Source organism: Mustelus asterias, chromosome 5 (genome assembly GCF_964213995.1).
Source record: "Mustelus asterias chromosome 5, sMusAst1.hap1.1, whole genome shotgun sequence".
NCBI classification, from domain to species: Eukaryota; Metazoa; Chordata; class Chondrichthyes; order Carcharhiniformes; family Triakidae; genus Mustelus; species Mustelus asterias.
The window spans coordinates 70,374,914-70,400,303 of record NC_135805.1 but is presented as its reverse complement, the minus strand read 5'-3'; the positions used below and the strand labels follow the sequence as shown (position 1 = coordinate 70,400,303).

General features: G+C 41.1%; 1 protein-coding gene across 1 annotated transcript in view; it reads left to right on the top strand.

Annotated features, from left to right (window-relative positions):
• Positions 1-25,390, top strand: part of man1a1 (mannosidase, alpha, class 1A, member 1) — a 492,377-nt gene that overhangs the window by 187,387 nt on the left and 279,600 nt on the right. The window contains exon 2 of the mRNA XM_078212736.1: positions 12,664-12,760. Coding sequence (XP_078068862.1) covers positions 12,664-12,760 — 97 coding nt within the window. The remainder of the gene's footprint in view (positions 1-12,663; positions 12,761-25,390) is intronic.

Here is a 25,390-nt window from a genome sequence, read left to right as displayed (position 1 = left end):
GCTCAAAACTGGGCATCCATGAGGAGCTGTGGGCCATTGACAGCAGCAAGAACAAAATTGCTTTCAACCACAATTTGTAACTACTTGTTCTGCTGTGTCTTCTCACTCTATCTTTACTAATAAGCTAAGGGATCAACCCAGGCTCAATAAAGAGTGCAAGTGGACAACGCAGGTGTAGAATTAAAAATTAGGTGCTAGTCTGGTGCAGCTACAAGACAGGGCTACTTGAAAGGCAAACAGCAGATGCAGCATTCAATAAACAGAGCTATGCGGTCCCACAACCAACAGATCAGATCAATGTCCTGCCACATCCAGTCGTGAATGGTGGTGGACAATTAAATAAAGAACAGGAAATATTCCTCAATGATGGGGGAGCTCAGTACATCAGTGCAAAACACAAGACTGATTCATTAACAAAGCATCTTCAGCCAGAAGTGCCAAATGGATGGTCCATCTGTGTCTTCCCCAGATCTCTAGCATCACAGATGCCAATCTTCAGCAATTTACTTCATTCTGTAATGTCAAGTAATGGCTGAAGACGTTGGATTCAGCAAAAGCTATGGGCCCTGACACCATCCTGGCAATAGTACTCCAGAACGTCCAGCTTGAAGGATTTTGGACTTTTCAAAATTGACTCCTTGATGCCACACCTGGTCAAACGCGGCCTTGATGTCAATGGCAGTCACTCTCACCTCACCTCTGGATTCAGCTCTCTTTTCAATGTTTGGACTAATGCTCTAAATTAAGAATATTTGAAATAAAAGTGGAAATTTTAAATCGCATATGGTTTTCTTCAGGCACCACCTGGTCCCAGTGGATAGGTTAGGATAGGTTGAGTGAGCTCGGTCTTTTCTCCTTGGAGAGACGAAGGATGAGGGGCGACCTGATAGAGGTGTATAAGATGTTGAGAGGTATTGATCGAGTGGATAGTCGGAGGCTTTTTCCCAGGGCTGAAATGGTTGCCGCAAGAGAACATGGGTTTAAGGCGCTGGGGAGTAGGTACAGAGGAGATGTCAGGGGTAAGTTTTTCACTCGGAGGGTGGTGGGTGCGTGGAATGGGCTACCAGCAACGGTGGTGGGAGGCGGATTCGATAGGGTCTTTTAAGAGACTTTTAGATAAGTACATGGAACTTAGTAAGATAGAGGGTTATAGGTAAGCCTAGTAATCGCTAAGTTAGGGACATGTTAGGCACAACTTTGTGGGCTGAAGGGCCTGTATTGTGCTGTAGCTTTTCTATGTTTCTAGGACAAGCCATACCCTAGCCAAGCTGTTGTGAAGCATCTACCCAACAATTTGGCAAAAGTTGCTACGGTATTTTCTATCCACCTAAAGCAAGATGAATCCAATTTGGCCAAGTACTACTTCATTCAGCTTCAACTCTCAGAAAGGTAATGGAAGGTGTCCTTGACAGTGTTATTATGTGGCATTTACTTGCTGATGCTCAGTTTTGGTTCCACTGGGACCAGGTGGTGCCTGAAGAAAACCATATGTGCTTTAAAATTTTCACTTCTATTTCAAATATTCTTAATTTAGAGCATTAGCCCAAACATTGAAAAGAGAGCTGAATCCAGAGGTGAGGTGAGAGTGACTGCCCTTGACATCAAGGCCGCGTTTGACATCAAGGAGTCAATTTTGAAAAGTCTAAAATCCTTCAAGCTGGATGTAGTAAATAAATACCCATAATGTGTATTTGATGGGAGTGGGGTTGGGAGTTGTGAATGCTTGTGGTGGTAGGTGGGTGATCTCTTGTATGTTAGTGGATACCATTTTACATGAGGCAATTTTCTTCAATCAGTGAATTCGGGCATTTAAGTTTTAGTAGCTGAATTGCGATTCATTCATGTGGATTTGACTTGAAACAGTGAATCCAAAGCAGTCTTACAAGAACTGAGATTAAATAATGGTGTTTCTATCTGGGCCACTAACGCTTGTACTTGGTAAACAAGCACTTACCTTTACATAAAGTTTATGAAATCTTCAGCTTGTGAACAAACTTGATGTGGCCCTTCGCACCACAAGGAGGCTACTCTCTTGTTCTTTGTGGATTATGGAAGGTAGAAGATTTTAAACATCAAGGAAGATGTGCAGCATAAATTGAAGCAAAATATGCTGAAAACAATTGACGTATAATGTACAATCAGTGACTTATTACATAAATGATAGTTAATGTTTGCTGGTTTCATCAGGAGAGGTTGATGATGATTTTGAAGAAAAATGTTCAAACCACGAGTTCGCTCAGCTGTCCCTTCTGAGGTTCATGGTTTATATTCCACTTTTGATATAGTGGTGGTCTCTGTCCACATGAGTGGGGATGCAAGTGAACCAGAAGCTATCTGGAATTTTGTTAATATCAGTGGCTTTTAACGTGATTCTGTTTAGTCATTTTTCTTAATCGCCTTGAAGATCCACAAAATACAACCAAAGAGAACAGGCTACTGTTTGCATTTGTGAAAAAAATATGTAGGACTGGTTGTTGCAGTATTTGAGATTATAGAGCTTGTAAGGTTTGGAAAGCCCATTCACATTATTTCCATCAATATTTAATAAGGCTTTCAAGCTTGTGACTGATGTGACCCTTGTAGATAAATTGACAGTACATGGTAAAAAAATAAGGATTTATCCAGGATTTTAACTCCAACTCCAAGATTCATGTCAGGCGAAGTGGGGAAATCACTGAATCTTTTCTTTTTCAAAGCCCACTGTCAACTATCCTATTTGATGTGTTGGATGATTTCAAAGGGTAGATTTTGAAGATTCATTCTGTGTTTGTGAAGGAATCATGTTTTCTTTTCTTCAGATATGTTATTGGTAGGCTTGTTCAAGGTGGACTATTTATCATTTTGAATAATTAGCTAATGAGGCCTCCTCTCTCTTCCCCCCCCCCCCCCCCCCCCCACCTCTCTCAACCCCATGCAACATTATAGTTTTACCTTTTTTTAGAAAGAGAGAAATTACAGAAATCTGATTTAAAGATACAAAGGGCATTTTTCTTAGAGATTGAGCCACATCACTACCAAGGTCTTTTATGACTACCAAATTCAGTGAGAACACAACCTCTGGATTGAGACAAAGAGCACTTTAGTTTACCTTAAATAATGATATTTGTGGCGCACATATTCAAATAATTCTCCTTTTATGCTTTTGATGCGCGATTGATTCACACGGGAGGCTAGGACGTACCCGGGAATAAAGGCTTTTATTCACAACAAGATTGGAGCACACTACTTAACAATATTATCCCAGACTAAGGGCTACTAGGAAGTAGCAGTGACCTTTATACTCCTGTAAGAAGGCGGAGCTGAACGGAGTGTACCACATAAACAATAATAACAGGTGGAAAACCCTAACCCCAACAGTAACAAGAGTAACATATGTACAAGTACCCATAGTGGTAACCATCTATGGTTCACCACAGCTTTGCAGCTCCTCAGCCTGCAGTAAAAGACTTTGTCTGGTTTTTATGAAGAATTGAAGACCATCATTTATATTATTGCATTACTTAACTATGGTGCGTTCAAATATACTGGCCTGTTCTGTTATGCTTTGCAGAATAATTCATAATTGGCTTCCAATCCGTGCCTTTCCATTTCACTCACTACTTGTTGCTTAGTCTACTTCTGTTTTTTTGTGGCATATTTTTTTCCTGAAATGTCTTGCAGGTCAAGTGCATTTTATAAATGCAATCTGTTTTTGGTTCTAAATTGTGCATTTAATTTTCCTGATGTTAAAAGCTCTGGAATATTGGGTATACTTGCAGATTAAGTAATGGCAAGCTCATGTGATGTATGCTGCAAGATTGCGGAGTTTTGCCATTCGCATTCAAAATAAAACTTACTGAAACACATGATTTTTAAAAAAAAGAATCTCTGTAATCCAAAGTAATAAAAAACAAATCTGACTGAAGTTACAGTAAAGCTGGAGGCTCTGGTCAGAGGCTACATGAGAGCACTTGACTAGTTTTTTTTTGAGTTTTCAGTTGTTATGAATCTGTTGATGAGCTTTTGCCAGTTTTCTGCGTTGGATTCTGAATTTCGCTGTACAGTTGACGAACAAGGGGCTGATTGCTTTAGTCGAAGGTGAAATCGAAGGCACCAGAAATGAAAATACAGTGTGATAATTCAACCAAACCAAAACCGTAGCTAAATATATGCCACATAACAAGATTACCATTCTATTGGCATGCGCATGTTTACTCTTTTGAGGCCCCCGGTTGCTGCGATGTCTTGTATACTGCCCGTTTAAATGGATGGGATAGTGCTTTCATATTGGATAATTTTAGATGTGATCAGTATGCATGATGCTGCTAATACTAATAACCAATGTCGACGTGATTTCAGTGGGTGGATCTTTTTTTAAAATGTTTGTGTGGTGGTGAAGGGGAAGAGGAATTGTATATTGACATGACTTAATTATAGGGCTTTATTTTAAAGCAAGTAGCCTGCAGTATTTAACAACTAAATTATTACCTTCTTGAATGGTACTTAACTCGAGGCATAATTTTTGCAACAAGCTTTAATTCCCATGACGAAACTTATATGATTTGAGATAATGAGAAATAATTTACAGTTTTTCCTTTGAAGAATTTCCATAATTGATCCATAAATAAATCATTTAGAAGTGTTAAATTAAGTAGAGCGAGATGAGTTGCCTTGATGAAAGAATTGTACTTCCCTCTTGAAAAGAGATAATGTGGTATGGCAGGGTCCTTGTTCAGGAGCTTCGGTTCAGTAGCAGACATTGATTTGTCAGAGAATCTATACATGTTTTGCAAGTCTAAAAAAAATGCATATTTGCGGTTTTGATCAGACATAGTTGTTAGAAACGGAATGTGTTAGAAATGATACCCATCACACATGATTAGAAGCAGGTATCCAAAAATGCTCCTTACAGCATGCATTTTAACTAAACAATCAATTTCTCATCATTGGTCAATAGGTGCCTTTCATGAAGGAGCACGCTATTAGTCATAAAAGTGCATTTAAAACAAAAAAGCCACAACAAACCAGACCAGAACTAAATAAAACTTTTACAACCTTTGGCTAACATGGTTGGTCCTGAAATAGTGATCTCAACATATGAATGCCAGGTGTGTAAATATTGTATATGCATAAAAATATGCAATTCATGTACAAAGCAAATATTTCTGAACCTTTCTCTTGTATTCCTTTTCAGAGCAATGGTTCTGGTTTTATTTTGCTACCAAAATTGCCTTGTGGTGATTGATTTAGTAGGAACATAGGAGAAGAGTAGGCCATTTGACCTCAAACTTGCTTCACCATTCATAGCTGATCATCTACCTCAATGCCATTTTCCCACACTGCCCACATATCCATTGATAATTTTAATATCCAGTAATCTATCAATCTCTGTATTGAACATAGAATCTCTACAGTGCAGAAGGAGGTAATTTGGCCCATTGACTCTGCACCAACTCTTTGTCAGAGTATCTTACCCAGGCCATCCTCCCTGTCCTATCCCCGTAACCCCACACATTTACCTTGGCTAATTATTCTAACCTGTACATCTCGGGACACTAAAAGGCATGGCCAGTCCACCTAACCTGCACACCTTTGGACTGTGGGAGGAAACCAGAGCACCCGGAGGAAACATATGCAGTCATGGGGAGAACGTGCAAACTCCACTCTCTCAGTCACCGAAGGCTGGAATTAAAGCCAGGTGTCTGGCGCTGAGAGACAGTAGTGCTAACCACTGTGCCACCATGTCACCCCCGAACATACCGAATGACAGCCTCTACAGCCCTCCAGAGAATTCCAATGATTCACGACCCTCTGAGTGAAGAAATTCCTTTTCATCTCGGTCCTTAATGACTCGCCCCTTATTCTGAGGTGTGTCCATTAGATCCCTTAATCAAGAAAAACACCCATCCTGCATCAACCTCATCAAACCCGTTAACAGTTTTGTATGCTTTAATTAGAGCACAGTGGCACAATAGTTAGCGCTGCTGTCTCACAGTGCCAGGGAATTGGGTTTGATTCCCGGCTTGGGTGATTGTGTGAAATTTGCATGTTCTTCCCGTGTCTGTGTGGGTTTCCTTCGGGTGCTCCAGTTTCCTCCCACAGTTCGAAAGATGTGCAGGTTAGGTGCATTGGCCTTGTTAAATTCTCCTTCAATGTACCTGAACAGATGCCGGAGTGTGGCGACTGGGGGATTTTCAGTGACTTCATTGCAGTGTTAATAAAAGCCGACTTGTGACACTAAATGTCTGGTGCGGTCTCATCAAGACTCTCAACTGCAGCAAGGCTTCTTACTCTAATCCTTTTGCAATAAAGATCAACATACCATTTACCTTCCAAATTGCTTGTTGCAACTGCATTTTAGCTGTCAGTGGCTTCTGGACACAGGCAATCAGATCCCTTTGAACATCGCCACTTCCCAATCTCTCTCCATTTTGGAAATACTCTATTTCTGTTTTTCCTGCCAAACTTCCCATTTTTCCACATTATATTCCATCTGCCATGTTCTTGCCCATTCACTGACCTGTCTAAACCTCATTGAAGCCTCTGAGCATCGTCTTCACAAGTCCCATTCCCACCAAGTTTTGTGTCATTACCAAATTTGGAAATATTCACACACTGACTTGGTGGCAATATAAGAAGGAATTTGATAGATAGTTTGCACTCTGGTGTTTTTACCTGGGTAGAAATTAGTTAATCAGACCCTGTGGTGTACATAGCCTTTTTTCATTGCATTGGTGAACCACAGTATTCACTCAACATCCGACTTATGTTGTGGTCTTCAGGATTTCAAAATAGGTATTATTACTATTCTGTACAAGTCTGAGAGGTTTTGATTTTGAAATTCATTTGGGTCTTGTCCTACTTGCACGACATAATCTATCTTCCTCTCAAAAGCCCAGATCTGGGTTGAAAGCTTCTATTTACAGAACAATACTTCAAATATAAAGAGGAGTGTATACATACTTGTATTTTAATGCCGTGAAATTACTGTTTGCTAACTTAAAAACAATTGAATTAATGGATGAATTATCAAGGTCTAGCCATCATCTTCATTCCGATTGAAATATTTGCAGTTCAGAGGTATTTATCAGGTTTTCTTTAACATTTTATCGCAGTATCGCTCATTGTAATAGGATGGGTCAAGAGAAGCTTTAATAGGCAATATGCAGAAAAAAACAAAAGGGTTTTGCAAGCAATTGTTTTAATTACTAAGGACGATGCTTAAATGCAATATTTATTTTCAGTTGAGAGCTTGTTTTTAAATTCCTTAAGCAAGAAATATGAATGCATTTGACTTTCGTCACTTGAATCTCTAAGAAGCTCTCCGACTACACTCTTAATTTGCATGCATGTGCAGGTTTTTTTAAATTGGCTGCTGTGTTATTTCTGACATAAGCTCCATTGCTTCAGTGTTGTTCCTTCAGAATTATTTTTGTTCATTTATTGGTGGCAGAGCTTGAGTTAATGTGTGGGCAAATCCTAGCATTTGAATCCTGTGCCTAAATCCACACCTTGGTGAAGTCATAGGATCCCTATAGTGCAGAAAGAGGCTATTCGGCCCATCAAGCCTGCACCGACATCAATCTCACCCAGGCCATAACCCCACATGTTTACCCTGCTAATCCCCCTGACACTGAGGGCGATTTAGCATTGCCAATGCACCTAACCTGCACATCTTTGGAGTGTGGGAGGAGCACCTAGAGGAAACCCATGCAAACACAGGGAGAACATGCAAACTCCACACAGTCACCCAAGGCCGGAATTGAGTCTGATTTTGATTTGATTTATTATTGTCACATGCATTAATATACAGTGAAAAGCATTGTTTCTTGCGCACTATACAGATGAAGCATACCGTATATAGGGAAGGAAAAGTGAGAGTGCAGAATGTAGCGTTACAGTCATAGCTCGAGTGTAGAGAAAGATCAACTTAATACTAGGTAGGTACATTCAAAAGTCTGATGGCAGCAGCTGTTCTTGAGTCAGTTGGTGTGCGCCCTGGGTCCCTGGTGCTATAAGGCAGCAGTGCTAACCACTGTGTGCCCTCCCTCAGCTGCTGAATCTGTATTCCTCCATGTTGAACACTACCTGGAGGGAGCATTGAGTTTGGAGAAGGTATGGAATGTGCTTTGCTTGTGTATTTCAATACTGATCTCCTAGAGTAGCTTGATAGCACCATTATTGTGCCACTGTGCGCCACATCCAACTGAGTGTCCAGCCTTGCTACCGTTTGCAAGTTTAATCTCTCTGCCTGTGGTGTTCCTTTGATGAACCAAGAAGACCCCCTCTCCTCCTCTAAGCAATGGAGGTCTTGTCGAGGTTTGGATGTTGCATTGAATCCAACCTTTCACTTTCTGACAAGAGAAATATTTCTTTAAAGATAGTAATATTTTTAGATATTTCTAGGACTAGCATTTTCTTTCATTTTGTAATGACTCAAGAAGCTTTGGCTGAGAGACATTGAGCTATAGGCTGAGCTGAAGACATTGTGTCACATCAGAGAGGGTTATTTGGATGCTTTATACGAGGAGGCAGTCACACCCTGAAGACAGGGCCTTCAGATTCAGTCTGTGGTCAGGGACAGGTGGGTGGACTGCGAGTGAGTCAAGTAAGGGGACCCAGAGTGCAGGAACCTCAGCCTTTGCAATTGTCCAATATATTTGAGATTCACTCAGCTTGTTTAGATGAGTGTGTGGGGTTGCATTGTGGGTGAGCTGATTGACCATGGCACTGAGGTGAAAATGTGGCTCAAATACTGGTATGGGAGAAGAGGGTTTCAGTTTGTGGGACACTGGCACTTGTACAGGGGAAAGTGGGGACCGAACCATTGGGATGGTCTACGCTTGGAGCCTGCTGAGTCTGGTGTTTGCGCAAGCCGCTTAACTAGAGAGATAGAGAGTGCTTTAAACTAAATAATGAGGGCAAGAGATCAATTTAGGGCAGAGTAGAGATGAGGCAAGAAAGAAATGTGTTTATGTGAGTCATGATAAACGGACCCTGAGAAGAAGGGACAAAGTACAAACCTAAGAGTAAATCGGCAGATAATGCTAGAGGGTACGAAAATAATGAAAGGACTAAACATAAGGCTCTGCGTCTAAATACACGTAGCATTCATAACAAAATAGATGAATCAATAACACAAATAGAAATAAATAAATACAGTCTGATAGCCATTATAGAGACATGACTGCAGGATGACATAGACTGGCAACTAAATATTGAAGATCCATGACATTTCCGAAGATCAGGGAGCGAGGAAAAAGTGAATGGATGACTCTGAATTAAGGATAGTTTTCACACAATAGGGAGAGTTGACCTAAGCTCAGGAAGCCAGGATGTATAAGTGATTTGGAGAGAGCTGCAAAATGATTAAAAGCAAAAAGTCACTTTGGGAATGGTTTGCAAGCCACCTAACAGCAACCATATTGAAGGGCAGGGTATAAAAGAGAAAATAATGGAAGCTTGTCAGAAAGGTATGGTAATAATCATAGGGGATTTTAATCTATGTATAGACTGGAAAAATCAGACGTGCAAAGGTGGCTTGCATGAGGAATCCATAGAATGTTTTTGGGATGATATGTTAGAACAGCACGTACTGGAGCCAGCCAGAGAGCAGGCTATGCCAGATCTCGTCTTGTGTAATGTGTAATTTTTAATTAATGATATAGGAACATAGGAATTAGGAGCAAATGGAGACAAATTCAGCCCTTCATGTCTACTCTGCCAATCAATCAGATTATGGCTGATCTCTCCCTGGTCTCAAACCCACCTCTTCACTTGTTCCTCATATCCCTCTTTCCCTTCTTTAATTAGAAATATGTCTATCTTCTTCTTGAAACCATTCAATGATTCAGACTCCACCGCGCTATGGGGCAGCGAGTTCCACAAATTCACCACCCTCTGCGAGAAGTAGTTGCTCCTCATCTCAGTTTTGAATCTACTGCCTTGCAACCTTTACCTGTGACCCAGAAAAGGAAACATTTGGTCTACATTTACTTTATTAATCCTTTTAAAAATTTTATATACCTCAATCAGATCCCTTCACATCCTTCTAAACTCCAGTGAGCACAAGCCCAAACTGTTTAATCTCTCTTCATACGTCAACCCCTTCATCCCCGGAATCAATCTGGTGAACCTCCTCTGAACCGCCACCAGTGCCACTACGTCCTTTTTCAAATAAGGAGACAAAACTGAACACAATACTCCAGATGTGGTCTCAGCCACACTTTTTACAATTGCAGCAACACTTTTCTCTACTTTTATACTCCAGTCCTTTTGCAATAAATGCCAACATCCCATTTGCCTTTGTTATTACGTGCTGCACCTGCATACTGACTTTTTGCGATTTCATGAACGTAGACACCCTGATCCCTCTGCCCGGATGAATTTTGAATCTGCTTTCCATTTTTTTTAAGTGAGAAACTTTTTGTGTTCCTTGTATGAATGCACCCAAGTCTCTATGAACATTCACATTTATGAGTTTCTCACTTAAAAAAAAATTCACCACTTAAATTCTTTCAACCAAAATGAATAACTTAATCTCAGAGAAACTCTGTTTCTCTCTCTGTCCTGATGTGTTTTTCCAGCATTTTCTGATTTTGTTGTAAATTTTCCCTTGTCTTTCTTGACTTGTCTGGATAGTTTGATATAGTTAACCACACTGCCCTCCTCCAATGCTTCTGCACTGCTATCCAGCGAGGTAGGATTGCACTTGCCTGGTTTCATTCTCATTAACTGATAGTAGCCAGAGAATCCTTTGCAATGTCTTTGTTTCTTACTCCCATGCCATTACCACTGTGACCCTTAATGATCTATCCTTGGCTCCTCCTTGGTGACATCACCCAATTGCACAGTGTCAATTTTCACGTGTACACTGAAGGCACCGAGCTCTACCTCCCCAACACCACCTGTCTCCCAATGACTCCACAGTTACTAAACTATCAGATTGACAATCTGACACCCAGTATTGGACGAGCAGAAATATGATTTGACTGAAGTCCTCCATTTTGGTCCCTGCTTCAATCTATGTCCCCTATTTATCAACTCCATCCCTCGCCCTGGCAACAGTCTTGAGACTAAGCAGAGTATTCTCACCTTGGTGCCGTATCTGACCCGGAGATGAGCTTCTGACTTCATTTTGTGTCTTCATTAAAACCACCTATCTACTTCTGTCACATTGCCAATTCTGCCTCGCTGAGCTTTGCTGATTTTAATTGTTCCACCATTGGCGGCAACTGTGCTTTCAGCCTCTTGGGCTTTAAGCTTTGGAATTCCCTCTCTCTCTTGTGCCTTTTTCCTCCTTTAAGATGCTCCTTAAAACCTTTGAACAAGCTTTTCGTCATCTCGCCCAATATCACCTGAAGAACATTCATATGGACCTGCAAGGTTAAATGTGCTTTTCTCCCCATACGTGCTTCCAGACCTGCTGGGTTCATCCAGCATTTTCTGTGGTTTTTTTGTCACCTTGAGTGGCTTGTTGTCATATATTTTGGTTTGTGATGCCCTTGTGAAGCACCTCAATGTTTTATTCGGTTAAAGCTGATGTAAAGGTGAAAGTTTTGGTTGAGGGTCCCTCCTTCGTCCTCCCAATCACATTTCTTATGCAGTTATCCCTTAATCCTGCCATTCCTGAAGGAAGGAAGTCCCATCACAATTTGCTTTGCATTTTGTCTTTGGTATGCATGTGAAAATTCCAGAGTTGCTTCATACCATGAAGTCTGTATCAGTCTTCGCCACAACTGGCACCATGGTGCCAACAGAATATATAATCAAAAGCTTGCAGTGCATCCAGTCATCAAGTAATTTTGACCGAATCTCCCTCTCGCTGATCTCTACCAATGAGAATCACAGGATTATTACGGCACAGAAGGAGGCCGTTTGGCCTATAGTGTCTGCACCGCCTCCCCAAACGTGCAACTCCCCTGTTTTTTTCCCCCCACATACTTATGCACATTGTTTCTGTTCAAGTAATCGTCCAATGCCCTTTTGAATGCCTCGATTGAACCAGCCTCCTCACACTTTCAGCAGAAGCTGCAAATTTGCAAATACCATCAGCTCCAAAGTTCCCGCGAAGCCTCACGCAATGTTGAATCGGGCTTACTTCCCCATGACTTCATTGTTGCTGGTCAATATCCTGGAAATATGTACTCCCCCTTTATGGCAGAAGGACTTTAGCGGTTCAAGGGACAAGTGCAGTCATCATCTTGGTCTTTCGAGGTGGACAATTGTTAGCTTACTTGCATTAGAGAACAAATATAAAGAGCTTTGTTTTAGTTATCTGACTTTATTTGTTTATTATTGCTGCACATTTCCTATCTCGTTGTAATCTGATATTGACTTTTTCTTCTATTTACCGTGCAGTTTAGAGTTGCTGAGAAGTCATTTCAGTTTTCCACACATTTCTTTAATTTAAAAATGGAAGAAAAAAGCAAGTTAACTAAGTAAAGAAAAATTGAATTTGTCGAGCTAGAATTCTGTGTTTTATCTTTTACTAAAAGTAATATTTTTCAAATATGCATTGGTTACAGTTTCTAAATGTTTAGTTAAACATGTTTTGATTTATTGTGTGTGGAGAAAAAAATGACTGGCCCAGAAAATTCAATGTATAGTTCAATATGTTGTATAATAATTTGGATGAAACCCATTTGTATTGGAATTTACCAGACATTCCATTATGTTTTGTAGATGATGAAACATGCTTGGGAAAATTACAAACGTCACGCATGGGGATCAAATGAATTGAAACCTTTATCTAAAAAACACCATTCTAGTAGTCTGTTTGGTAAGTATTTTACAGCATGACTTTTTTCTCTAGAATTTAATGTGGGACACTGGAAGCTGTGGGGAGATTATATATTTATTTTTCTACCTGTATAAAAAGCTGCATTTGGGGAAACAAACTATTGTCATTTATTGTCATTTATAAGTTAATGGGGTTGAAAAACACCTCAAACAATATCTATTCTGCATAAACAGAGCAGGGACGATCTCATTAGATCAGTTTCCATGGATTTGCATAATGCAGTTATGCAATGTGGCTTAACTGTTTAAGCATTCTGTTCTGACATATGTGCAAAAACCTACTGTAAAGGGCTGAAAAGGTGGGAGTCAATACAACAGCATTAGTAATAATGCACGTTTATATCATGGCATAAACATTACATTTCCCAAGATGTTTCACAGAGAAGAAACATGTGTTCCCTTATGATAGCACTTTTTGCAAACTGTGATAAGGTTTTAAATTCCCAAATATTTTCTGCCTTCATACATTGATATTCCTTCATCATACTGGTGCATTATGCTATATTTCCTCTCCCCCCGCCCCCCCCACCCCCCCCCCAAAACCTCTGCATACATGTTTTCAATAATGGTTTGTTATTCCTATTAGCTAATACATTAGAATAATTAGTATGTTTCACACATACACTTTGTAAAAATCTAAACATGATTTTAAAAAGTACAGCGATGTTTTAAAGATCACCTGGAACTATTAACCACATGTCTGGGCTACCGAGTAATGTTGTGAAAAGAAAAAATAGACTCACCTTTATATCGCACCTTTCACAACCTCAGGGCACCTCAAAGCACTTAACAGCCAATGAAGTACTTTTTGAAGTATGGTTACTGTTCTGTACCAGCAAACATGGGAATCAATTTCTGCCAATAGCAATAATATGATGACCAGATAATTTGTTTCTGTGCTGTTGATTGATAAATATTGGCCCAGATGTCAGTGAAAATCTCCCTGCTCTTGGAGTAGTGTCCTGGGATTATTTATATCCACCTGAGAGGGCATACGGTCTTGGTTTAACATCTCCGTTGAAAAACAGTACTTCGAATAGCTAATGTAACTCCCCTATTTAAAAAGGGAGGTGGAGAGAAGACAGGGAATTATAGACCACCTGACATCGGTAGTGGGGAAAATTCTAGAATCTGTTGTCAAAGATTTTATAGCAAAATACTTGTAAAATAATGGCAGGATTGGACGGAATCAGCACGGATCTACGAATAGGAAATCATGCTTGACAAATTTAATGGAATTGTTCAAGGGTGTAACTAGTAGAGATTATGAGGGGGAGCCAGTGGGTGTGGTTTATTTGGACTTTCAGAAGGCTTTTGACAAAGTCCCACATGAGAGACTAGTGTGTAAAATTAAAGCGCATGAGATTGGGGGTAGTGTATTGAGATGAATAGGAAACAGTAGGAATAAAGTGTCTTTTTCCAAATGGCAGGCAGTAACTAGTGGGACTAAATGTAATACCTTCAAATTTACAGATGAGACAAAGTTGGGTGGAAAAGGGTGCAGAGATCTTCACTGTGATTTGGGCAAGTTGAGTGAGTGGGTAAACGAATAACAGATGCAGTATAATGTGGATAAATGTAAGATTATCAACTTCAGTAGCAAAAGCAGGAAGGAAGGCAGATTGCTCCCTAAATGGCCATAAATTAGTAGTGGGGGATGTGTAATGAGACCTGGGTGTCCTTGTGCACCAGTCACTGAAGATAAGCGTGCAGGTGCAGCAGGATTCGAATGCAGAAAGAGGGATGTCTTATTGCAATTCTACAGGGCCTTAGTGAGGCCATACCTGGAATATTGTGTGCAGCTTTGGTCTCCTTACCTGAGGATGGATGTTCTTGCTGTAGAGAGTGCAGAGAAGGTTTACCAGATTGATTCCTGAGATGGCAGGACTCACTTATGAGGAGAGATTGAGTTGATTATGTTTGTATTTGCTGGAGTTCAGAAGAATGAATCTCATAGAAACCTATAAAATTATAACAGGACTAGGCAGGTAGATGGAAGAAGGATGTTCCCAATGGTGGGGGTGGCCAGAACCAGGGGTGAGAGTTTGAGGATACAGGGTAGACTTTAGGGCACAGATGAGCAGAAATCTCTTCACCCAGAGAGTGGTCAGCCTGTGGAATTCGCTACCACAGAAAGTAATTGAAGCCAAAGCATTGAATATTTCAAGAAGCAGTTAGATATAGCCCTTGGGGTGAAAGGATCAAAGGATATTGGGGGAAGGCGGAATCAGACTTCTAAGTTGATGATCAGCCATGATCATGATGAATGGCGGACCAGGTTCAGAGGGTTGAATGGTCACCACTTGCTCCTATTTTCTGTTTCTATGAGCACTGTAGTACAACCTTGGTACTGCACCTTTTGCCAATATCATTTGATGTTTTTTCATTCACTGCTGTGTATTTACCATCCCTACATATTGTATCCAAGGAAGTGACTGTGTTCTGTGAACCTAAGTCTGTCATTTCTGCATCCCTAAAAGCTCAAAGTTGCTGGCTAATTTATATTTTCATAATTCATCCTTATTCATTCAACTATGCATGCACTTAGCAAATAGACTAAGGAGAATCATTTCCACTGTTACTGACATCGTTAGACTTTTCTTTCCAGATTTTTATAGAATTTAAATTTTGTCATCTGCCATGGTGGGATTCGAACCCAGGTTCCCAGAGCGATATGATGGGTCTCTGGATTGCTAGTCTAGTGACGGTACCACTGCCTCCCCACCATCTTTTCAGTTCTTCCTTCTGCAACATATACATGTGCTTCCATACATGTTTTGTTTAAACTTCGTATTTTGGTGCCAAAAGAGAAAATGCTGGAAAATCTCAGCAGGCCTGGCAGCATCTGTAAGGAGAGAAAAGAGCTGACGTTTCGTCAAAACTTGAGCTCTTTTCTCTCCTTACTGATGCTGCCAGAGCTGCTGAGATTTTCCAGCATTTTCTCTTTTAGTTTCAGATTCCAGCATCCACAGTAATTTGCTTTTCTTAGCATTGGGGGAGTGGGGATCCTGGATTCTGCAATTTCATGCTGGGGATTTGCTCTAGTTAGTTTGTGAGGTTTTATCCTGGTTTGCTAGTTTTAAAATTCTGGTGTGGGCTGCTGCTGTCTTAGTGCTTATTGCATCTGCAATGTGCATTATAAATCATTTACAATATGATAACAAATACTGCAGAAAATCAGGAATAATAGCAGAAAGTGCTATAAATACTCAGGTCAGGTGGTCTCTGTGCAAGAAGGAACGAAGTTCACGTTTTGATTTAGTTAGATGTTTGATATTTTTTCCTACTGAAGCCAGTAACTAGTTTCAGAATTTCTTGAGAATGGTAAAGCCTTCTGGTGCGAGACCGACTGACGTATTCTTTGTCAGGTTGAGTCTTACATGATCAAAGTTTAGCAGCAGAGTCTTAAGGGGGCCATAAGAATCATCCAAAAGAAAAGCTTGAGCTCCAGAATGTACAGATCTGATTTATCCCTGTGCTGCCCCATTTTGTTGAGACCTCCAGAAAGGTACAGGAAGTGAACTGCAATCATCTGCCCCTTGCTGGGCACTGCTGTCTCCAAGCAGTTGTGCGAGCTGTGTAAGCTTCTTTCAGTTGCATGCTTATCATTGCTTGCAAGTCCGTCACTCGGGTCCAACCCATATTCCAGGGGTGACTTTCAGATTCCTGTATGGTACCCTGTGGCAGTCAAAATATCGCATTTTTGTGCAGTGTATAGAATTGGGATTTGTGGATTGCATTTAGTAGGAACAGCTTCCACCAACAGATGAACAGCTTAACCAATACCTTGACTTGCCTTTATTAATGGGTATAATTGCCTTTTGAAATCATCTGAGACCTCGTTTTTCTCTGTTGGAAAAAGCTCAATCATAACAAGTTTGCGGGATGAACAGATTATATTGAGTGCACATGTAATTTGTTCTGTGTGCTGTGACTGTTGCAAGATAATTTTGTTCGAAGCAGTGAAAGCTTAAGGTAGAGTTATTTGTAGGCAGTATCAAAATTGTCCACTTTTTTTCTGCAGCAGCCTCTGGCTTTTTAGCAAATTGCATCATTCAGGTTAATAGAAGAGTTTGAGAAATGTGAACCAATAAATCCAAGGCTTTTAAATCTGTACATGATTTAGGAGGAAGTGGTTGCAATTAAAAATATGTTTAGGGAAATTTTTGAAATAATATTGACCAAGTCAGATCAAAATTGTCTTCAACGCTGTGCAACTCATCAATTTTTAAGTGCCTCTCTGAGGACAATTACTAATGTTAATTTGGTCGCTTGGTTATTCAGAACTTATTGCTGAAAAAAGAGACGCTGTTGAAGCTTTTCATGATAGTCATCACACGAGTACCAAATCTCAAAGGGAACAATCATTTATACTAAATAAATTATCAATTGTTGGCTCCCTTTGATGTTTTGTATTGTTAGGAACCTCTCCTGATGAGTGCAAGATGAAAAGCTTCAACTGCATGTCCCTTTTTTTCAGCAATGCTCATGTTAATTTATGTGAAGTATGAGGGCACATTTTGAAATTTGTCATTCCTGTCAGTATCCTCACTTGCTCAGCTAAACTTCAAACCCCTCAATCCAGTTCATTACCAAAATTGTCCTCTTCCACTTCAAATAGTCTCCATTTCTCCATCACCATCTTTTTCTCAACCTCATCACTTCATTCCCGCCTTTGTGATTCCCAAGCTTGACTTGCACAATTAATTTCTGAAAATGTCAGCAGTTGTGGGGGTGTGAAGATAGAATTCCCATATTGCGATTGTTCTTTATTTGTATGGCCGGGGAATTGACCATTTAATTCAATGTTGAGGTTAACATTCCATTCAGCAGCTTTAGTTGACACAGTGTGACTCGTGATGCTGCCAGATATGGTTCCCTTACGGCTGAAGTTCACTATATGGGCAGCAGTCAGACTTGGATTGTCGCAAGTCACAATTTAGGCTGCTCCTCAGGTGGAGGAAGTGGCTACATTTTCCCATGCTCGTCTTCAAGCGGTCCAAATATTCTGTGGAAGGTTGAAACCACTCGGGTCAGTTACAGAATTGCAGTCGGTGATGTTTAGAATCATAGAGGTGTACAGCATGGAAACAGGCCCTTCGGCCCAACTTGTCCATGCTGCTCAGTTTTTACCACTAAGCTAGTCCCAATTGTCCGCATTTGGCCCATATCTCTCTGTATCCATCTTACCCATGTAATTGTCTAAATGCTTTTTAAAAGACAAAATTGTACCTGCCTCTACTATTGTTCTGGCAGCTCATTCTACACACTCATCGCCCTCAGTGTGAAAAAATTGCCCCTCTGGACCCTTTTGTATCTCTCCCCTCTCACCTTAAACCTATGCCCTCTAGTTTTAGACTCCCCTACCTTTGTGAAAAAATTTGACTATCTACCTTATCTATTCCCCACATTTTATAGACTTCTATAAGATCACCTTTAAGCCTCCTACACTCCAGGGAAGGGAAAGTCTCAATCTATCCAGCCTCCCCTCATAACTCAAACCATCAAGTCCTGGTAGCATCCTAGTAAATCATTCATTTGCATCAACCAGGAGGTAGACCATTGGGAGGTGGGGCTGTTGTCAGTTTGTTGAGTGTGGAATGTGTTCACTTGGAACAACAAAATTTCAGACCAGTGTGTGGGTCTTTTTCTTTGAGGTCCTGTGTCAATGGAAGTAATAGAAATCATAGAAACCCTCCAGTGCAGAAAGAGGCCATTTGGCCCATCGAGTCTGCACCGACCACAATCCCACCCAGGCCCTACCCCCATACATTTACCCACTAACCCCTGTAACCTATGCATCTCAGGACACTAAGGGGCAATTTTAGCATGGCCAATCAACCTCGCCCACACATCTTTGGACTGTGGGAGGAAACCGGAGCACCCGGAGGAAACCCACGCAGACACGAGGAGAATGTGTAAACTCCACACAGACAGTGACCCAAGCCGGGAATCGAACCCAGGTCCCTGGAGCTGTGAGGCAGCAGTGCTAACCACTGTGCTACCGTGTCGCCCCAATATTACTTAGTACTTGGTGAGCTGTCAGGCAGTGGTGCTCTTTGAGAATGTTTTCCTGCAGGCATCAGGACATTCAGTATGTGCTAGCACATTATGAATTAACTGCCGAAGCAGTTCCCCGTAATGACATTTACAAATTGTGCACTCTTTCATTGTAACCAATGTAAAATTCAAATTTGATTTTTAAATGCACTGTCTGAATGAAGAAGAAATTATAATGGTTTAGAAGCTACTGTGATAAATAATGTCTGGAAAGCATTCTGTTCCTTTGTTGAGGTTGCAGGTGGGTGTGGAGGAGGGATGGGAGAAAAATAGTATGGAAATAGTTTGACTTTCTGTCTAGGTTTGATAACAGGATAACATAGAAGCTGAACTCCAGGTTGGCTCGTGGGATTAGAATGCAATCTTTTAGTAAATTTTAAATGAAAGAAAAATAGCCATAGGGATAGTTCTCCCAAATGTTGTGCTTCACCAACCTTATCTTTGGCCCTGAAATCTATGTTTTTGAAAATGAGACAAGGCAGTATTCAAAGTTTAATCCTGAAGATTTATTAGCAGTTAGCAGCTCTGAAAATATCTTTATGATTAAAAAAAATCTAAGTCTGCAGCCAGAAAACATTGAACCTGAATTTTTGTGCTAAACTGCCACAAGCATTTTAAGTGAATCTGATTTTAACTCTGTCTACTACCCACTGCTATTTTGGTAATCAATATTGTGTTTAAAATGAAGATCTGATCAGTGATTAGATTGTCTATTGCCTTTGCCTCGGATCTGAGCAGGTTAAAGGTTCAAATGCAAAATGAAATTGGGCAGCCTTGGACCAATAGTGAGAGTACGGGGTTTCAGCAACGATAATAGAACCCAAATTGGCACTAAATTGCTAAACTCAATCTCAGAAGTTGTTAGGCAAATTGCTGAAGATAATGGAAGACTGCATCAGTGCAAGCTTTGAGGTTTACCTTCTAATATTGGTGTTAAAGCACAAAATTGGTGCTCTGTGTGTTTGGGAGAATGGGAGAGCTTCACAACAACTTATATTTATATAGTGCCTTTGGTGCAATTAAATGACCCAACGTGCTTTATAACATTATGAAAAAGAATACGAGATTGATTCACAGTCTCATGCCCTGATGTCCATCTTCAACCTGCTGCAGTGCTCCAGTGAAGCCCAACGCAAACTGGAACAGCAACATATCATCATCCAATTCAGCACATTACAGCCTCCTGGACTCAACATTGAGTTCAACAACTTGAGGTGGTGAACTTTCACCTCCACGTTGACCCCCCCCCCTTATGTTTACTGCTATTCGGTTCAACTGGTTGTCCCAACACAATCCACCCCTCTCCCATATGGCCAATGTCCCTTGATGTTCAGTTTTGGTCCCACTGAGCACTGACCTCTGTTTTCCTTTTAACACATTCTGCCATCCTAGCTTTGCCACTATTAACACTCTTCAGTCCCTAATGCGCCATTAATAGCCCCGTTATTTCCTGTCCATGACTTCTTTGCTAATTTCTCCTTGGCTCCAACCTATCACTGACTTTCCATTCTGTCCAGCTCCTCTCCCCAAGCGTAATTCACCACATCCCTTTTCGGTTCTGTAGAAGGGTAAATGTACTCGAGATGTGAATTGTGTTTCTCTCTGGACAGATGCTGCTAAACCTGCTGAGTTTAGCATTTTCTATTTTTATTCCACATAAGGAGAAATTAGGTCAGATGACAAAAAACTTGGTCAAAGAAGGTATGTTTTAAGGAATGTTTTAAAAAGAGGAAAATGGGTTAGAGAGACCGAGAGGTGTAGGAAGAGAATTCCAGAGATTGGGGCCTCGGCAACCAATGGTGGAGTAATTAAAATCGGCAATGCACAAGATGCCAGAAGCAGATGAGTGCAGAAGTCGCGGGAGGATTGCTGGACTGGAGAAGGTTGCAGAGCGAGGGAGGGGAGACGTTATGGCTAAATTTAAAAACAAGGATGAGAATTTTAAAATCAAAACATTGCTTGACTGGGAGTTACTCGCTTCCTTTCAAAACAGCCACCCCTCCTTGTGATGGTACAACCGAAATCTCCTACATGGTGGCAGCTGGACAGGCCAGAATAATGCTCCAACTACACTATCCATGGGGTGGGGGGTGACTCCCTTCTGCTCTTGCTGCTCCTTTTGTCATAAATTCTGTCTCAGGAGAAGCAACGAGTGACAGTGAGGATAGCCGTGATTGGAGGAGCTGCTGCAGTGAGCCTGAGACAGACAGACAGTCTGTGATTGGCGGAGCAGCTCCTCACAGATTCTGACTCTTCCACAAACAGGGGCAGCTTTTCTCTAATTTTTTGCCCCCAGTCATTGATTTTCCACGGGTTTTCTGGGCTTTCAAGGCCGAATTTTCCTGCTGCCCTCACATATTTTGAACCCTGTCTTCGGTCTTCTCGGTATTTAATTGGATGAAGTTTCTGTTCACCCAGTATTGGATGTTGGATAAGTAATCTAATAATTTGGCAATGGTGAAAGAACTGAGAGAGGTGATGGTGAGGTAAACCAAAAGAGAAAATGCTGGAAAATCTTAGCAGGTCTGGCAACATCTGTAAGGAGAGAAAAGAGCTGATGTTTGACAAAGGATCATCTGGACTCGAAACGTCAGCTCTTTTCTCTCCTTGGAGATGCTGCCAGACCTGCTGAGATTTTCCAGCATTTTCTCTTCTGGTTTCAGATTCCAGCATCCGCAGTAATTTGCTTCTATACAGATGGTGAGGTAAAGCTGGATGTCATCAGTGTGTGTATGAAAACTAATGTTGTAACTTGAGATGTTGTTGCTGAGAAGCAGCCTGTAGATGAGAAATAGATGTGGCCCAAGGATAGATCCTTGGGGGACACCAGTTGGAATGGTGTGGGAGCAGGAAGCGCTTCTCTGGCTATGGTTAGATAGCTTAGAACCAGGTGAAAGCAGTCCGCCCAGCTGGACGATATGGAGAGGCAGAGGAGAATGGTTTGCTCAGCTGTGTCAAAGGCTGCAGATACCAACAGCAAATTGTAGTTGTATAGCACTTTTGAATGTAACAAAATCCTGCAAAATGCCCATAAAAATCCCCCAGACCAGTTTCTAGAGCTACAATCTTCTGCTCTACGCTCTTCATCAGAGGAAATTAACATTTTCCATGCTGGGGGTGTGCATGACAGCTTGTGGGCTAATTCAAATGCACTGCCATTGAAATTTGCTTTTTATCTGAAGTAATTGACCTCCATGATTAGAAGGTTATAGGAGTTTGTTTTATACTTGGAACACATCATATGCAAGTCCAAACAATGTAATTCTCCATAGTTCACAGAAGACTTTTATCAACAGTTACTTCGAGGCTATTCCCTTCCATGGGGATTCTGATGACCCTTAAGTCTCTGGTCAGAATTTACTGCTGTTCTTTGTAGGTGCCTGCGAATCAGTGTTTTGCATAACTCATCTGAGAGAGGTTGCCAATGTGCTAAAAGTCCTTGAGTCAGAGTACAGATCTGCACAATGTTTTATTAAATTTATCAGACTCGGTCATATTGAAGGGGCAATAAGAGAGGCAAGGTGGAATGTTGAAACAGTGCGGTCATCAGCTACAAGAAATGCAATGTGGCATCTCATTCCCCGCCCAAGATACTTGACCTGCTGTCATGCCACCTTTGAAACAATATAAGAGTAAAGTTCTACTTGAGTAAAGCAGGAGAAATTAAATTCCTGATCCTTTGAAAGCTTCTGATTCAATCTTGTAATTGCACCCAGAATAGATTAAAGAACACATTCCATCAAATCCCCTTGGAGTATTTGGCAGCAGGATAATCTGCTTCTCTTGCTATGCAAAAATCAAATTGCAAATTGGAGACTGATGAATGTTTTCTATGATAATTTGCAAATGACTGGCCATCAGTGTTCTAATAATTGAGACATTACAATGAAAGTCACAGAAAAGTACTTGTATAAATGACACCAAGCAGCAAAAGGATTGTTAGCAGTGGACACTAAAGAGGTCTTAGTTGTTCTGAGACTTGCTGTTGTAAAAGCCCCATCGGAGATTCATTCTTCTTAAAAGAGAATTGGGTAAGTACATCAAAGGAGGAAAAGAAAATGACAAGGGTTCTGGGGTAAGAGATGGGGACTAATTGCATATCAAGCAGCAGGTATGATAGACCAAACGGCTTTTTTTCATTCATCCATGGGACATGGGCATCGCTGGCTGGCCAGCATTTATTGCCCATCCCTATTTGCCCGAGGGCAGTTGAGAGTCAACAACATTGCTGTGGCTCTGGAGTCAAATGTAAGATCAGGTAAGGATGGCAGATTTCCTTCCCTAAAGGATGTTAGTGAACCAGATGGGTTTTTCCAACAATCGACAACGGTTTCATGGTTATACCACCAGGCCATCGTCTGTCCTCTACTGTATTGCTCTATTATTCTATGGTGTCATTCAAAAAACGCAACTTAACTTTTAGAACTTAACTTTGACAACAGCAAATTAAATTACTTTCAGTAAACTATAAGTAAGATCACTAGTCCTTCTCATGAAACTGAAACATGAGTGGAGAGAGCCCTGGCAGAACTCATTGTACGTGATCAAGGGCCGACATTGCAGACAGAATTTGATGGGGTTTTTACAACAGCGTAATATCCGGGCTGGCTGCTCACCCTCAAGAACTGCTGATCCATTTGAGAGCTGTCAACTGAGCAGCGGCTATTGGGAGTGGTAGCCACTGCCCAAACGGTATGTTGAAAAAGACGATGGATGGATGATGCCTCACAACCAGCTAAGTGGGTCTGGGGCCCTTGGGGCAAATCAGGTATACCCAGCAAGGTGGGTGTATTGGTGAGGGCAGGTGGCACCTTTTCCATTGGAGTTTCTGTCATTAGGACATAGACTGTCTGGATAGGAGGGCTACAGGCCTGAGCCTGCTCGAGCGGTGCCCAGATTTACCTGCTGGTGTCCCCCACTTAGCAGAGGACCGTCCATCACTGATAAAATGACAGGGATGGCAGGGAAATCTTTAATCGGCCACTGAAGTGGTTGAATTGGCCTCTAGGCAGGAGGGCCATCACATGAAATCCAGTCCTTAAGTTTTCCAAATTTTGACTCTATGGATGTTTTCTATGCTTGTTTTCCTTTTATAATAAGTATTTTACGTTAGAAGGAATCTTCTGAGACAGGAAGTGAAAGCATGAACTTGTATTTATATGGTGTCTTTCAGAACTTAGGACCCTTGAAAGTTCTTTACAGCTAATTTTGAAATGTAGTCACTATTGTAATGTGAAATTCCTCAATCGGCAATGAAATAAATGACCTGATCACCTGTTTTAGATGTTGGTTGAGGAATAACTGTTGGCCAGGATACCTGGAGCACATCTCTGCTTTTCTAATAGTACTGGCAAATTTCTACATCTAGCTGAGAGGGTTGAAGGGGTAAACGCTATGGGAGGACAGCTTTGAAAGTTTGCCTAGTGTATTTGTGGGACAGATCCAACCTGAAAGAAAAAACACTTCATTTATTCTTGGTTTTCTTCAAATATGTTTTTCCAGAGAGTTGGATTTCTACACACACACTTTCCTCCTGAGTACATTCTTCTGAACTTGGTTCTCTTTTGTATTCTCCCAGCTACAGTTACACAATTCTTGGCCTGGATCTGTAAGTACCCCTGTAGTTGCTAATCTTAGGTGAAACTAGTAGAAATTGTTAAAGGTTTAAAGTTTATTTCTTAGTGTCACAAGTAGGCTTACATTAACACTGCAATCAAGTTACTAGGAAAATCCCCTAGTTGCCTGGCGCCTGTTCGGGTAAACTGAGAGAGAATTTAGCATGGCCAATGCACCTAACCAGCACGTCTTTTGGACTGTGGAAGGAAACCGGGGCGCCCGGAGGAAACCCATGCAGATATGGGGAGAACATGCAAACTCCGCACAGACAGTGATCCAAGCCGGGAATCGAACTTTGGTCCCTGGCGCTGTGAGGCAGCAATGCTAACCACTGTGCCACCCTTGTCTTCCCTTATTCCAACTTCCTGTGCGCATATTCCAACTTCCTGTGCGCATAATCAACCTGTTTCCTTGAGCTGAGAAAGGATAATCTGAAAAGCAGACTAAGTCACTAGTTAAACCACCAACTGTTCCCAGCTCAAATAGCACCATCCTTACAGCATCATTTCAACCTCTGTGCTTCAAGACTGGCATAATTTGTGTTTTTGATGTAGCAGCTTTTTTATTTAATATACTTAATTTATTATATTTATTGGCGCTTCATATATTTTAAATGTATTTAAGCACATATATTTTGTGTAGACCAGGCAAATTTTAGGGAACAATACTTTCATAAATAAAAAAAGGCCTGACAAAACAACCACACTGTGTCCTGATGCTGGTTTCTGGTGGAGTGGGCTGACTCTTGATTTGTTGTAGCTGGACTTATTGATAATCCCCCCCCCCCCCCCCCCCCCCCCACTCCTGCAGTTCACATCTCGCTGAAAGCAGCTGTCAGCATTCATTAAAAGCCACACACTACTCTGCCTCCGATTACAGTTTTGGAAAAATGATTTGTGTTTCTTTCAGGGTCGCTTAAAGTCTTTAACCTAGA